Source organism: Coregonus clupeaformis, chromosome 13, assembly GCF_020615455.1.
Source record: "Coregonus clupeaformis isolate EN_2021a chromosome 13, ASM2061545v1, whole genome shotgun sequence".
Lineage (NCBI taxonomy): Eukaryota > Metazoa > Chordata > Actinopteri > Salmoniformes > Salmonidae > Coregonus > Coregonus clupeaformis.
The window spans coordinates 28,224,040-28,240,360 of NC_059204.1; the positions used below are offsets into that span (position 1 = coordinate 28,224,040).

At 41.8% G+C, this 16,321-nt stretch overlaps 2 protein-coding genes across 4 annotated transcripts in view; both read left to right on the top strand.

Annotated features, from left to right (window-relative positions):
• The first annotated feature begins 1,659 nt into the window (after positions 1–1,659).
• Positions 1,660–9,962, top strand: zcchc10 (zinc finger, CCHC domain containing 10). Its single transcript, XM_041893587.1, has 4 exons — positions 1,660–1,728; positions 7,649–7,810; positions 9,046–9,090; positions 9,305–9,962. Exons 1-4 carry the CDS (start codon positions 1,688–1,690, stop codon positions 9,537–9,539), a joined length of 483 nt encoding a protein of 160 aa, XP_041749521.1. The 5' UTR covers positions 1,660–1,687; the 3' UTR covers positions 9,540–9,962.
• Positions 9,963–12,816: 2,854 nt separating this feature from the next.
• Positions 12,817–16,321, top strand: part of LOC121579207 (AF4/FMR2 family member 4-like) — a 34,022-nt gene continuing 30,517 nt past the window's right edge. For all 3 annotated transcript variants that reach the window (XM_041893588.2, XM_041893589.2, XM_041893590.2), the window contains exon 1: positions 12,817–14,552. The gene's annotated coding sequence lies outside the window, so the exon portion shown is untranslated. The remainder of the gene's footprint in view (positions 14,553–16,321) is intronic.

Sequence of the window (16,321 nt, forward strand, 5' to 3'; positions counted from 1 at the left end):
GCTTCAAGTTCCTTGGTGTCCACATCACCAACAAACTATCATGGTCCAAACACGACAACGCCTATTCCCCCTCAGGAGACTGAAAGGATTTGGCATGGGTCCTCAGATCCTCAAAAAGTTATACAGCTGCACCATCAAGAGCATCCTGACTGGTTGCATCACCACCTGGTATGGCAACTGCTCGGCATCCGACCGCAAGGCGCTACAGAGGGTAGTGCGTACGGCCCAGTACATCACTTGGGCCAAGCTTCCTGCCATCCAGGATCTCTATACCAGGCGGTGACAGAGGAAGGCCCTAAAAATTGCCAAACTCCTGCCACCCTAGTCATAGACTGTTCTCTCTGCTACCGCACGGCAAGCAGTACAGGAGCACCAAGTCTAGATCCAAAAGGCTCCTTAACAGCTTCTACCCCCAAGCCATAAGACTGCTGTACAGTTAATCAAATGGCTACCTGGACTATTTGCATTGACCCCCCCTTTTTTTACGCTGCTGCTACTCGCTGTTTATTATCTATGCATAGTCACTTTACCCCTACCTACATGTATACATTACCTCAATTACCTCGGTACCGTTACCCCCTGTATATATAGCTTTGTTATTGTTATTTTATTGTGTTACTTAAAAAAGAAAATGTTTGACTTTAAATAGTTAATATTTTCTTAACTCTTACTTTTCTTAAAACTGCTTTGTTGGTTATTGGCTTGCAAGTAAGCATTTCACGGTAAGGTCTACACCTGTTGTATTCGGTGTATGTGACAAATAAAATGTAATTTGATTTGTTTACTGGGTCGTGCTTGATGACTCTTTGACATCATATTTTCTAATAGTCAAGGATTGAATGAAAATCATTTTTTAAAAAGTCTAATCTTTTATCCACTTTTAATAACAACAAGTCAGGAGATGAGATGTCTTGTTGGACCAACTATTCGACAGTTAAGAGGAGCAACAACCTGCATACCATCCTGCATCCCACTGCTGGCTTGCCTCTGAAGCTAAGCAGGGTTGGTCCTGGATGGGAGACAAAATGCTGCTGGAAGTGGTGATGGAGGGCCAGTAGGAGGCACTCTTTCCTCTAGTTTAAAAATAACAATATTCCGGCGCAGTGATTGGGGACATTGCCCTGTGTAGGGTGCTGTCTTTTAGATTGGATGTTAAATGGGTGTCCTGACTCTCTGTGGTCGCTAAAGATATTGGCAATCCCTAGTAGGAGCAGTTCTCCATAGGAATGCATGGAATGCTACAGTAATTCACTTAAATGTTTCAAGGACAAAATTACATGTATTTAAGTATTTGTTCTGTTATAGTGGGGACAGTAACAAAGTGCACTCTCTAAAAATATATACTTTAAGGAACATGTTTTTATATATATATATTATGTGTAGCTCACATAATTTAATTCAAAAGTATGCTTTAATGTGTCTGTAATATAATAAATGTGTCAAAAACTAATGCAGACATTAATGACTGCATTTGTTTAGCGTCCAAACTATAGATTCCAATTGAGGAGTACCAAGATGGTTGCGCGGTGGCTTCAATACAGCGCCGCCTGTTAGTCATCCAGGGTTTCTACACATCATTGGCATCAACCATAGGCTTTTGATTGGTTGGCGGTGTCCTCATGTCGCCCAATCCGCATCTTTTTGTTTCGCCATCCCGGAAGTAGCTACATTTCGACTAAACTGCAACATGGCGACACCCATGCACAGAATTATTGCCCGTCGGCAAGCGTAAGTTTGTTTATTGCTCAAATGCTTAAGTATTTTGGCATACTTACTTGATTCAACGTATTTAGTGATCACCGTGTTTACTTAGAGCAATAAGTAAGACTGAGCTGCGAGTAGTTGGCTAGCTAACAATACTGGCCTTACTAAACGCTGGTTAGCCAACGTTAGCTAGCTACTGTACCTACAAAGTTGTTCAGTTGTTTGAGATGTGGGCAATAATGATGTACAAAGTTAACAAACTAAATGGTTACATTTAATAAATAGTATACGTTTATTTGGCAAACAAGCATACATATCCTACTGTCTGCACGTTGGATAGCCGCCACATAAGTTAGCTAGCGCTAACGTTAGCTGGGTAAAAGCGTCCGTAAGCTTCCCAACCGAAACAGTTCGTGTATTTATGACGAAATGGTCATAAATACACGAACTGTATGGTGACGTTAATGTCTTCGTCAATGTTTTTTTTCCGGCTGTTCGTAGAGGCCTGCAATTTGGGGCGTTCGGAACACCTGTTATATCTATTGGTCCATTTTTAAGCTAGGACAGGCGTGGGTGCACCAGTACAGTAGGTGGCATTAATGCACAATAATGTTGGATACAAGCTGCGATAAATCCCACAGAAGAAGGGGCGGGGCGACAATGGTAGCTAGCTAGCCGTACACCGGTAGACAGTGTCCTTCGTCCCCGCCTGTCAGGCATTGTTTTCCCGCAGTTTTGTTAGCGAGGGCAAGTGTTCGGCAGGCGGAAGCGAAGGACACTAGTTTAGCCAGCTAGTCCGTTACACGGGAGGCCTCCTACCTGCTGTGCTGTCAGGCACGGTTTTCTCCGGGTTCACAGAAGGCGAGGGCTACACACCGTGTGCTAGCAAACTAGCTCATGTGTCGCTAACAAGCTAGGTAGCACATGGTGTCGCCCGAGGCTCCCGCCTGCTGTGCTAGTTGGAGCGACCGGTAGGTAGACAGTGTCCTTCGTTGCCAACTCCTCAGTAAGGAAAGTAGCTATTGGCTGTCCTAAAAGTCGCTAAATGACGTCATAGCCTAATTTGCATAATTGGACATGTGCATGTAATTGTGATGGAAGCTGTAGGAGAGAGGAATAATGTCGTGGGAGGGACAAAAAGTGAGTAAAAAACACCCAACATTTACATCCCGCCCTGAATGTAAGGCCGGCGGAATCAGCCAGCGGCGGCTTCCCGCATGCGCAATTCATTTGCAGTCTGGACGCGGAGGGGTGAACATCTCCTGCTCTGACTGCAGCTGGGAGGGACTTCTGCGTGAGGACTGGGCTGCCTGTGAGACTGAGTGCTTTGGGACTGGGGTAACAAAGCACCCGCTGCTTGTTGAGAAGAGTAAGAACGATACGTGCTTTCACGTCAGTCTCCAAAAGTCTCCAATAACACCAGAAAAAGTCGCTAGATTTGTCGATAGTTGCTTTTTTGAAAATGTGTCACTAGAGGGGTCTGAGAACTCGCTAAGTTGGCAACACTGCCCACCTGTTGGGCACAGTTTTCCTGCAGTGGGGGTTTCATGCAGGAACCAATGGGATGCTCGAGGGGGGTGTTCATGCGCTTGAGAAATACTGCACCAAACATCTTAGTTAGATGTAAAATTGAGTGACTAAGAGCTTCTCGGCAAAAACATAAAAATTACAGATTTCTTTATTTATCTTAGATTCATTCTGACTATTTCAAGGAAGTGTATAAATGACTAAAATGTAAAAATGTAAAGTGTATACTGGCTACGGCGTCTTGAGGGACACAGTAATATTTTTCAAGCGAAGGTCTTTAGGTAGTATGCGAGGCACAGACATTCACTTTGCCTAGCAGAGTTCTGCTAGGAGCAAATCGAACGTAGTATGCCTTAACTAACGTTAGCTATCTAGCTAACTTGCTTGCTAGCTAACTAAAAGTGAATTTTAGACAAAATATCCACAGGAAAGTATTGTTCACCCGACTTTATTTTCTCTGATGGAGAACAGTCAAATTATATGAAATGTAGATTTTTCGTTTAAAGATTGAAATCCGAATAAATAAATAAATTCACACAAAAATATGCCGCTTGTTCTTCATCCTCCCCTGATTCAGAATATAAATTGTCATGGCATGCTTGGTTCAATAGCTATTGGCGAGAGAAAAACGAATGTCCAATATAAAACTAATTTTACCTCCATACCAAACCATATACAGTGCCTTCGGAAAGTATATACAGCCCTCCTGTAGCTCAGTTGGTAGAGCATGGCGCTTGCAACGCCAGGGTTGTGGGTTCGATTCCCACGGGGGGCCAGTATGAAAAATGTATGCACTCACTAACTGTAAGTCGCTCTGGATAAGAGCGTCTGCTAAATGACTAAAATGTAAATGTTAAATATTCAGACCCCTTGACTTTTTCCACAATTTCTTACGTTACAGCCTTATTCTAAAATGGATTAAATAAAACATTTCCCTCATCAATCTACACACAACACCCCATAATGACAAAGCGAAAACAGGTTTTTAGAAATGTTTGCTAATTTATTTAAAAAAAAACTTAAATAACACATTTACATAAGTATTCAGACCCTTTACTCAGTATTTTGTTGAAGCACCTTCAATTATTTTTTCCCCCTTATCAATCTACACACTATATCCTATAGTGACAAAACGAAAACAGGTTTTTAGAATTTTTAGCAAATGTATTACAAATAAAGAAACAGCAAAACCTTATTTACATAAGTGTTCAGACTTTTGCTATGAGACTCAAAATTGAGCTCAGGTGCGTCCTGTTTCCATTGATCATCCTTGAGATGGTTCTACAACTTGATTGGAGTCCACCTGTGGTAAATTCAATTGATTGGACATGACTTGGAAAGGCACACACCTGTCTATATAAGGTCCCACAGTTGACAGTGCGTATCAGAGCAAAGACCAAGCCATGAGGTCGAAGAAATTGTCCGTAGAGCTCAGAGACATGATTGTGTCGAGGCACAGATCTGGGGAAGGGTACCAAAACATTTCTGCAGCATTGAAGGTCCCCAAGAACACAGTGACCTCAATCATTCTTAAATGGAAGAAGTTTGGAACAACCAAGACTCTTCCTAGAGCTGGCTGCCCAGCAAACTGAGCAATCGGGGGAGAAGGGCCTTGGTCAGGGAGGTGACCAAGAACCCAATGGTCACTCTGACAGAGCTCTAGAGTTCCTCTGTGGAGATGGGAGAATCTTCCAGAAGGACAACCATCTCTGCAGCACTCCACCAATCAGGACTTTATGGTAGAGTGGCCAGACGGAAGCCACTCCTCAGTAAAAAATACATTACAGCCCGCTTGGAGTTTGCCAAAAGGCACCTAAAGACTCTCAGACCATGAGAAACAAGATTATTTGGCCTGAATGCCAAGCGTCACGTCTGGAGGAAACCTTGCACTATCCCTACGGTGAAGCATGGGGGTGGCAGCGTCATGCTGTGGGGAGGTTTTTCATTATCAGGGACTGGTAGACTAGTCAGGATCGAGGCAAAGATGAACAGAGCAAAGTACAGAGAGATCCTTGATGAAAACTTGCTCCAGAGCGCTCAGGACCTCAGACTGGGGCGAAGGTTCACCTTCCAACAGGACAACGACCCTAAGCACACAGCCAAGACAACGCAGGAGTGGCTTCGGGACAGGTCTCTGAATGTCCTTGAGTGGCCCAGCCAGAGCCCGGACTTGAACCCGATCGAACATCTCTGGAGAGACCTGAAAATAGCTGTGCAGCAACGCTCCTATTCCAACCTGACAGAGCTTGAGAGCATCTGAAGAGAAGAATGGGAGAAACTCCCCAAATACAGGTGTGCCAAGCTTGTAGCGTCATACCCAAGAAGACTTGAGGCTGTAATCGCTGCCAAAGGTGCTTCAACAAAGTACTGATTAAAGGGTCTGAATACTTCTAAATACTACTAAATGTGTTATTTCCGTTTTTTTATTTGTAATAAAGTAGCAACATTTCATTATGGGGTATAGTGTGTAGATTGATGAGGGGGGGGAATTTTTTTTAGAATAAGGCTGTAAAGTAACAAAATGTGGAAAAAGTCAAGGGGTCTCAATACTTACCGAAGGCACTGTACCTACCGGCTCTCTAAACAGTTGGGTAAACAATACTTTCCTGTGGATATTTTGTCTCAATTTCTGAGCAGCTGAAGGACAAACAACTGGTAGAGTAAGTTTACATTTAATTTTATTAAACATTCTGGCTTGTAAGAAACATTTGCACGATTTTGCAAGCATTGGTTTCAGGCTGTGTATACCAATTCATTGTGTATTACAGCCTGAATAATCAGACTAGCTAGCTAACAAACTACTTGGGAGAGACTACAAGAACACTGCTGACCTGCAAAACAATTAACTAAAATATAAAACAGACTCTTACCTTGACTAAACATCAGACTGTTACCATGGTTACACCTTGGATATTCAGTCTGAAAGAAGTGTCTAAAAAAAAATATGTAAGAGTCTCTAGAAACCAGAATGTTGAATAGAATGATATTTACCCGCTGATTGCTTCGGACAATGTTCGGTTAGGCTGGGCCATATAGTGCAAGTGTTTGTCGCGTGCGATAAAACGATATACAGACCAGCATACTGAAGGTCGGGTTGATAACGCTTCCCTGTGGATATTTTGTCTCAGACAAAATGGTTGGACAACAGATAAAGTAAGTTGAAATCTAGTTAGTTCAACATTGACTTGTAATGGGACTGTTCGGAAATGCTGAGCCTACATGTTAGAGACGAGAGTGTAAGTATTTCACTCTCAAATTCTGAGGCTAACCCTAACCTAATTTTAATCAATTCTGGAGGTTTGCACGTCAGGAGTGTCCGTATAGCATTTTTCCAAACTACTCAAGTACAACACTAGCGACTGGGGAACAGGCATAGTGCTTGAGCCAGCAACTACCTGTGCTACATTGGTCTCAAGATCTCTTGACAGAGGCTTTAAAAACTCAGATACAGTCAGGGAAGCTACTCTACTCTTCTGAACAATTGTCCTGACTGTGCACTTACCCTGATTTGACCAGGGGAACCATTGGCCCAAGAAACAGCAGGGATTATCCAACTATTGGAGACTAAAAAGATTTGGCATGGGTCCTCAGATCCTCAAAAAATTCTACAGCTGCACCATCGAGAGCATCCTGACTGGTTGCATCACCGCCTGGTATGGCAACTGCTTGGCCTCTGACCGCAAGGCACTACAGAGGGTAGTGCGTCACGCCCAGTACATCACTGGGGCAAAGCTTCCTGCCATCCAGGACCTCTATACCAGGCGGTGTCAGAGGAAGGCCCTCAAAATTGTCAGACTCCAGCCACCCTAGTCATAGACTGTTCTCTCTGCTACTGCACGGCAAGCGGTACCGGAGTGCCAAGTCTAGGTCCAAAAGACTTCTCAACAGCTTCTACCCCCAAGCCATAAGACTCCTGAACAGCTAATCATGGCTACCCGGACTATTTGCACTGCCCCCCCACCCCCATCCTTTTTACGCTGCTGCTACTCTGTTAAGTATTTATGCATAGTCACTTTAACTCTACCCACATGTACATATTACCTCAACTACCTCAACTAGCCGGTGCCCCCGCACATTGACTCTGCAACGGTACCCCCCTGTATATATAGCCTCCCTACTGTCACTTTATTTTACTTCTGCTCTTTTTTTCTCAACACTTTTTTTGTTGTTTTATTCTTACCGGTACTTTTTTTTGTTTAAAATAAATGCACTGTTGGTTAAGGGCTGTAAGTAAGCATTTCACTGTAATGTCTGCACCTGTTGTATTCGGCGCATGTGACCAATAAAATTTGATTTGATTTGATATTGCTACCAATGTAGTGAGGGGCAAGGGGCCATAAACGTGGTGGGGGGGGGGGGTACACAATGTTTGAGTTAAGCCTACCTACAGTTATTGATAACTATTTTCTTCATACAGGGAGGCAAATAAACAACATGTTCGGTGTCAGAAGTGTTTAGAGTTTGGACACTGGACGTATGAGTGCACTGGTAAACGAAAATACCTTCACAGGCCATCAAGGACAACAGAAATGAAAAAGAAACTGAAAGAAAATGAAAATAAACAGGTCAACACCACAGGGTAAGACAACCACAAGTATTTATTTGTTTTGGGTGAGTGCTGTCTTGCTAAGTCAGCTTGACAGTAGATCACTTGAGTTCTGAAGATGTTTTTAACACTGGAAAGTCACCTTGGTTGTGTCTATTAGGGAGATTGTTTTGGTCCTCTGTAGCTCAATTGGTAGAGCATGTCGCTTGTAACGCCAGGGTAGTGGGTTCGATCCCCGGGACCACCCATACGTAAAAATTTATGCGCACATGACTGTAAGTCGCTTTGGATAAAATCGTCTGCTAAATGGCATATTTACATTTACATTTTTTGTCATTTAGCAGACGCTCTTATCCAGAGCGACTTACATGAGCAATTAGGGTTAAGTGCCTTGCTCAAGGGCACATCGACAGATTTTTCACCTAGTCGGCTCGGGGATTAGAACCAGCGACCTTTCGGTTACTGGCACAATGCTCTTAACCACTAAACTACCTGCCGCACTATAGTAAAACGGAGAGGTAGGCCTACTACCTGAGCATATCCAATAAGAAACACTGATTTTCATTTTCTATTGCAGAACATTTACCCTAATGAACGTGACCCTGGTGTATACCATTTGATGTCAGTTCAACTTTCGAATAGGCTGAATAGTCATAATTTTGAAGACTTCAAATCAGTATTTTATGGGTACAATGTACTGTAATAGCCTGCCTGAGTTTACAGGAATGGTTTGCTACACGGATACAGCTGTAATTAGTCTGTGACAGTATTTACAAGGCTAGTGGTAGCTTAGCTTAGTGGGGCGGCAGGTAGCTTAGTGGTTAAGAGCGTTGTGCCAGTAACCGAAAGGTCGCTGGTTCTAATCCCCGAGCCGACTAGGTGAAAAATCTGTCTGTGCCCTTGAGCAAGGCACTTAACCCTAATTGCTCCTGTAAGTCGCTCTGGATAAGAGCGTCTGCTAAATGACTAAAATGTAAATGTAGTACTCTAACCCAACTTCATAATTGTCTAGTACTGCCATCTAGAGGATATACAGTAGAACTCCTCATTTGGGAGTTAATTTCCTCTGTATAGTGATTCAATACATTTACATTTACGTAATTTAGCAGACGCTCTTATCAAGAGCGACTTACAGTTAAATGGTGCATACATTTTTCATAGTGTTACCGAGTTTCTTTTCACTTTTAATTTCCCCTGGTTGGTTTTGAATAATCTTAGGAATATAGGCATGTTGTTACTAACTATCTTAATCTATATTCACTATTCAGACCAGGAAAGGAAAGCTCCAATGAGAAAAAAACAAAGAAGAAAAGGTAACTGTCACAGCGTCACTTTTTAGCTCTAACCCCCATAAAATGGTTCTAACATTATGATGGTTGCAGATAGAACTCAAATGGCTAGAGCATAGTCCATACACCTTTCTATTATATGCAATAGAGATCTAGGCTATGCACTATGCCTTCTGCAATGTACTCACTATTCTGCTTATGTAATAATGGTTTTGTATATTGTGCCACTTGCTTTCAGGTCAAGGGATGCAAGTAGTAGTAGTAGTAGCAGCAGCAGCGATTCTTCAAGTGACTCATCGTCTGACAGTAGTGACTCCTCAAGCTCTTCGTCGGACGACAGTGACAGCAGTAGTGACAGTGCTGACAGCTCTAGCTCCTCTTCCTCCAGCAGCTCAAGCAGCTCGGCCTCTGATTCATCAAAAGGCAGTGACTCAGATCAAGGTCCTCCCAAGAAGAAAAAGAAGAAGAAATGAAGAAGATTGAGCTGTATTCTGTTCCACCATGACATTAACCTGAGCTCCACTCTGAGCCTGTAGCTGTTCAGGAGCTGTCTTACAAAGTATACGGTGTAAATTGTAATTAACGAGCAGCAGGTTTGGGTAGGTTACTTTCTAAATGTAATCAGTTAATTACTAGTTTGTTACCTGTCAAATTGTAATCAGTAACGTAATCTGTTTACTTCCCCTAAAGAGGCAGTTAGAAAAGGGATCCATCAAACGCATTTGGTGTGTCATGGTAGTGGTCTCTGACTTGTGATCAGACTTGCAAACTTAAACTTGCGCATTTTTTAAATGCTAAATTGAATGTCATTAGTTAGGTTTCAGTCTAATTGGCGACAGATTTTCATGTGAATATTAACAAATCTGCATAAATAAAATCTGGTCATTTTCCCACCAGAGATGTTTTCATCAAATTGACTTGTTGTGGATAAAAGCCTGTGCGTGATGACCTAGTTCACATAAAAATAACGTTTGCGGTTAAATTCCCATGTACCGAATAGAAAATACAAACTATATTGCGTTATATAGCGAATGTGCACACTCGGGTCTTGGCACGTGCGCTCTAGCCAACAGCTCGCAGATACAGTGCGGGTATAGCCTACATGAGATTATTATGGACAAAAGAGCGAGATTATTTTAATTTGTCAAACGGCAGCCAAGCATCGGTCATCATGTCACCAGAATAAGACCCTCGATATTTATTGAAAGGAGCAACATCACCTTGCACTTTCACCACCCTGTGAAGGTCATCATGACTTATTTTTTTATCTGTAGTCTAATAAACTGCATGCTTTCCCGAGGCTTAATGGGAGGACCACACACCATATCATCGCGTGACTCCAAATTTACTTCGATATGATGCTTATTAAATCAATATTTACACATGAGCTTCCACCGCCATTTCTCACATAATTAATTTTATAGACACAAAATCATCCCACCATTTAGTTTTGTTGACATTTTGAAAGTTTACCTACAAATGTGCTGTTTCCATCAGGCCTGTCGTGATATTTTTTTGTACTTTACTCGCATAAAAAGTTTGGATGGAAACCTGCTTAGTGAGAACAGAAAGGTGTCAACATCCTTTCTGAATTTAAAAGTACTCCTCTAGTTTTTCAAAAGGATCTGTAATCTGATTACAATATTTTTGCTGGTAACGTAACTGATTAGTTACATTTTTGAAATCAGATTACATTTAACTGATTACATGTAATCCGACAAATAGTGAGGAATTTTGTATTTACCGTTTGACAGAACGTATTTTCTCGCCTGCATTTCTCCCTTGTACAGTCAGTGAAAAGGTGTGGGCATATCTCAATTTAATTTCAAATCACAAGCTAGTAAATTCGTCTAGATTTAAAATGAGAAATGTATGTGCTTTTTACATACTTGCTGTACTTCCTCACTTTCTTCTATTGCTTTTGAGTGACTCCATAAATGTACAGCTATGTAGCTACTGTTATGTATATTACTTTTGCTACTGAAAGATGTAATGCATCATTTGGGGGGCCTGCAGCATGAGACGCTGCACACTATCATGACCCTTTTCACATTATCATCCTGACCCGAACTATACTGTGCTGGCTCACTTTCCCCCCCCAGTACGATTCCCAAAACAACCAGCCCAGTACAGCTTGGTTCTGGTTGTAGTGTGAACTGTGTTATTGATTCTTTTGATATTATTAAAATGTATTCCCCCCCAGATGATTATAAATGGGAAAATATAAAACTGTTGATAAACTGCCATTTTAGGAAATTAGCATGGACTGTTAGGCTAAGCCCAACTGTGTGATCATGACAATGTATCCCCCTGCCCCCTGTAAATTGGTCATGCTTTTGATTTATTTTGTTTTTATACCTAGTGCCACATCCTTTAATAATTTTTGAATAAAAGGGCATTTGCAAGTGTCTTCACTTGTTGGGGTTTTTCATGGGGGGTTTTTCTCCATCAGATGGAACAAAGTCAACCATTTAGAGCACTTGAGTACCTTAGAAAGTGTAGTAAATTGTATGCATTGGTGTTACTCTTTAAAAAAAGATTGCAGTTTTGTAACTGCAGTCAACTGGTATTTTGGACACTAATTGCAGAATAACTGCAGTTACACTGCAAAATCACTGTAGTAAAAAATATGTATTTTGGATGCAGTATTAGCAGCATACTGCAGTTATACTGCAATCTTTTTTCATAAGGGATTGCACCGCTGTAGGGCCATCGAAGGTGTGCCCGGGCATGGGGCTAATGATAGAGAAGTGTGTGTGTGGGGGGGTGCTTTCCCATACGAAGGGCCAGGTAGTGTAGAGGGTAGTGAATGGATCTCTTGGCGTAACAGCTAAGGTGTTGGGTTGACAGTCGCTGGGCCCAAGTCACAGTTTAAGTTACACTCAAATTCGCTGCAATATCATGTTGTAGCGACCTTGCCTAAAAAAATGGCTACAGTGCCATAAGGCAATGTTTCCCAACTCCGGTCCTTGAGTACCCCCAACGGCACACTTTTGTTGTAGCCCTGGACAAAAACACCTGATTCAACTTATTTACGGCTTGATGATTAGTTGACAAATTGAATCATGTGTGCTTGTCCGGGCTACAACAAAAATGTGTGCTGTTGGGCAACACAGCAATAATGTGTTGGACTTAGTCCTGATCGGGCCATCCCTGGGTAAATATACCTTTAATCTGTGACCTCAGTTTGAGTCCTGATCGGGCCACCCCTGGAATTTGTCAGCAGTGGGATGGCACTCCAATGGGCCTAAAGGTCAGAAAACATACAAGTTGCATAACATGAAGCCTATGACCAGTTTGAGGTCACAGGGTTTTCTCTCAAGGAAGCATTGCAGAGGTGTGTGGGACTTGCAACTAGAATGTTTGCAGGGTTTTTGAGGTGATACAACAAGGAGGAAAATGTCAGAAAATAACCATTTGAACAGTTTGCTACTACAGTGGATGAAGGAGCAGAAAAAGCGTGGAGATGTGGACATGGACAGCGAGGAAGAAGGAAAGGAGCTGAGTGTAGAGGGAAGTTGTGTGGCGAGGAAGATTGGCGTCAAGTACAGAAATAAATAAAAAAGTACTCCGGTAGCTCAGAAATTTAACCTGATGAATTACTTGCGGTGGCAGGTGAAGATGGCCGAGGTCGAGCCTCGTCCCGATGATGATGGTGATGAAGATGATTCTGGCCCAGTGGGAGTGAGATTTTTGGAGAGAATGTATTATTGCCGTCTTGCTGATCCATATATGGTGTCATGCTGGGTGGAGGAGAGGTTGGGGACTGTTGGGTCGGTGAAAGTGACTCGAAGTGGACTCCTGATGATTTTTTGCGCTTCTACCATCCACCACGCGATTAGGGACAAGAACTGTGACTTGTATTGCTCTCTGGAGCAGGGCACTGTTGAAAGGAGTGATAACTGGGGTGATGTTAAGTGTTGAGGAGGATCAACTGAAATTGAAGATCCTCTGTGTCGCCTGTTGTTTGGTGCGACGCAGACCCTGTAGAAAGCGTGGTGAAACAGAGAAGACACTGTCTGTCCTGCTGAGTTTTGATGCAGAGTCTTTACCTGACAAATTCAAATTAGGATGTGTCAGTTATCCCGTGAAAGCTTTTGTCCGAACCCATTAAGGTGTTTTAGGTGCCAAGCTTATGGTTATGTTGCAGCAGTGTGTAGGAGGGAGATTCCTAGATGTGAGAAGTGTGCAGGAGGACATGAGACAAAGGAATATGTAGTATCGGTGGAAACAGTTGTGTGTGTGCTGCAGGTAGCCAAGAGATCGCTTGGTCGATTCCCCGAGCCGACTAGGTGAAAAATCTGTCTGTGTCCTTGAGCAAGGTACTTAACCCTAATTGCTCCTGTAAGTCGCTCTGATAAGAGCGTCTGCTAAATGACTAAAATGTAAATGTAAAATGTGTTAACTGTAGGGATACCCATGATCAGAAGTGTCTGGTGGGAGAAATGCAGGTTAAGGTTGCCAGGATCATAGTACAGGTGTTGTATGCTGAGGCAGTGAAGAGGAGAGGAAGATGGATACAAGGCGTGAGGAGGCTGAGGCCAATAGAGAGTGATAGGAATAACATGTGCTTCAGTAATGTTGGTTTCTGAGCATTCATAGCCATGTTTATCAGCTGTACCACAGAAATGGAATGTCAATCACATAAAATATATGTTGTGGTGGCAGCTGCAGATAAGTACTTGGGTGTACGAGATTTTACTGCAGAAGAGTTCCAAGGTGTGTTGAACGATACTGTCCCGTAAGATAGGGCCAAGTAGTGGAATAGTGGTGAGGTTTTTTAATGCGTGTAGGGCCATTTTCTTCCCTGCTCCACGTCCTTTTCCCTTCCCTTTTTGTGTGATGAATTCACTCTCCAGAATAGTAGGCGGAAACACAGGGATATATAAGAGAAATAGATTAATAGGAGGCCGTGACCGGTCTCATACTCCAGTACAGTAGCATGCGGTGTATGCAGCACCTTTCAGTTGGTTGCGACCCGCCAATACAAATTTGAAGAAGAAGAAGAAGCCTGGATCAAATGATGAAATTCCTTGAACGCTTTCAGAATAACTTCCTTTTAACAATTTAATTGGTAAATGTATCATTAATTCATTGATGTATCTATTACAAACACAATAACAAAATACAACTTTCCTCTCAAATAGTATTCATGATCCGAATCCTGAGAAAACGTCGTGATCACGTGATCAAGTTTAGGGAACCGAATACATCCCAACTGCTGGCTTTCATGCATCTGCTCATCGCTGCCTAGTTAGGCACCTTGCTAGCTTTTGTTGTAAAAGTGGATAGAGAAAATAATGACGACTAATTTTCTCCTGTCATCACAGCTATACTTGATAGAGGATGTAGCCTGTTCACATGTTTTAAGTATTTTTACTATTATTGTTACATTTTTGTCGGCTTCATTTCGTTAACTGGAAAGTGGAAAAGACAAAGGGCTTTCCAATAGCTAGAATGGTTTGGGCCTAAAAAGAAGACAAGAGGTAATAAACAACTAACGTTAGCTAAAATGTTTACTGTTATTTACTAGTTAGCTGTTATGGTAACAATTCCTTTGCATTGCAATTTAGCTATTGTGTGTGTATATGAAAGGTGGCTAGGTTGCCAGTAATATCGAGCAAGTGTGGTAGTTACTATTAGCGAGCAACAGGATAGCTAGTTTACGTTGTACGTCGTTAGCCAATGCTAGCAAGCTAACTAGTTATCCATGGTGACACCCCTTTGAACGTTTATGTACCTTCGACAATGTTATTCAAATGTTAACATTTGTTGACAGAATTAAGTATTTTTCTGACTTTAAGGGGGAAAGAGTTAATTTACACTAGCGATTAGTTGATTAGTTGTCATTTTGCATGGACGGCTAGCGGTATCATTCATGAGGATTTTGTCAACTGTCTGAAGCAGCGAGTCCGACATTCATCAAACATCTCTGGTCATTTTTGTTTGGAAGTCGTTGAACGTGATTTTAATAAATTCAGTTATGTTTTATTACAACAAACAAGTTAAACAGGAATGTATCCGAAGTAAATGAGTACTGTACCTACTCGTCTTTTTTGGAATGTTTACAACTAATGAAGTCATAAATAATAATCTGACATTACAAAACCTAGCGAGGCACTCATCAGCCTTATTTTCCTGAGAAAATAAATAAAAAGCCAGTGTCAGAAGGAAACCTAAATCAGAAATAGTACCGATTGAGAACCCTCTCTGCCTAAATGATCCGCTGGGTGTTGATAGACAAACTAATCAATTTTTCATTTGTTATTTTTCTCTGATTTTATATCAAACCAGACCAATGCATGATGGCATCCCTGGCTTAGTGGTCAAGTAGGCCAAGTAGTACTCTTTTGAAATGTGTGTATACATATATAGTGTTTTTTTTGTGTGCCATTTACATGAGCACTGTTTACTTATAATTTCTTCAATGTGAACACCAGCGTCTTCACTTAATAAAAAATGCTAAATATCAGAATTTTTCTCCAACGACAGTTGACTTGCTGGGTTTAGGAAGCCATTTTAAGTGTTACTGTGGGGGAGGGGCAGCCTCAAGTCTTACTAGTTGCTACATAATTGCCAATTTCACTGAGGCATGCCCTCTGCTGGCAAGCATAATCCTTGGTAACTGTTTTTCTTGTTACAATGTAAATAAGGGGGGGGGGTCTGTTTATGTTAAGTAGCATACACCCGTAGACTGTCAAGTAATACTTTTAGATGGGGTGTTGGTGAAAGTGGGGTTGTATTTAGATAAAGTAATTGTTTACATTCACACTTTGTTGTTTCTCTTGGGACAGAAATTAAGTAGCTAGCCTATCACATCATTCTATAAGTACAGGGTTGTCTCTACGTGCTCATAGCTATGCTTCTGTGTGAAGTCTTCTCAACTTCCTGTTTAAGTTTGCTCAATGGCGTCAGCTAGCCTGACTGTTTTCTGAGGCCAAGTGCGAGCTTCTCAAGAATGTGCCTTTACAACCGAGTTATTACAGAAATGTTTAGGGTATTGTTTTATCTGGCGGTGAGGTAAAGATTTTGCAATCCTAGTACAGTTTTAACCAATGTCATACCAGCAAAATAAACCAATTTAGGCTACATTCACTCACTGACAGAATGTAGCCTAAATTTGTTTATTTTGCATCTTACAAGAATGCACAGGGCAGGTTATCCATCCAAGATAGCAAACACTTAGACTAGCCTACCTTAAGTTTAGTCTATTGTTTTTTTATAACAAAGCTGGGAATAATCTATTGTTATTTTT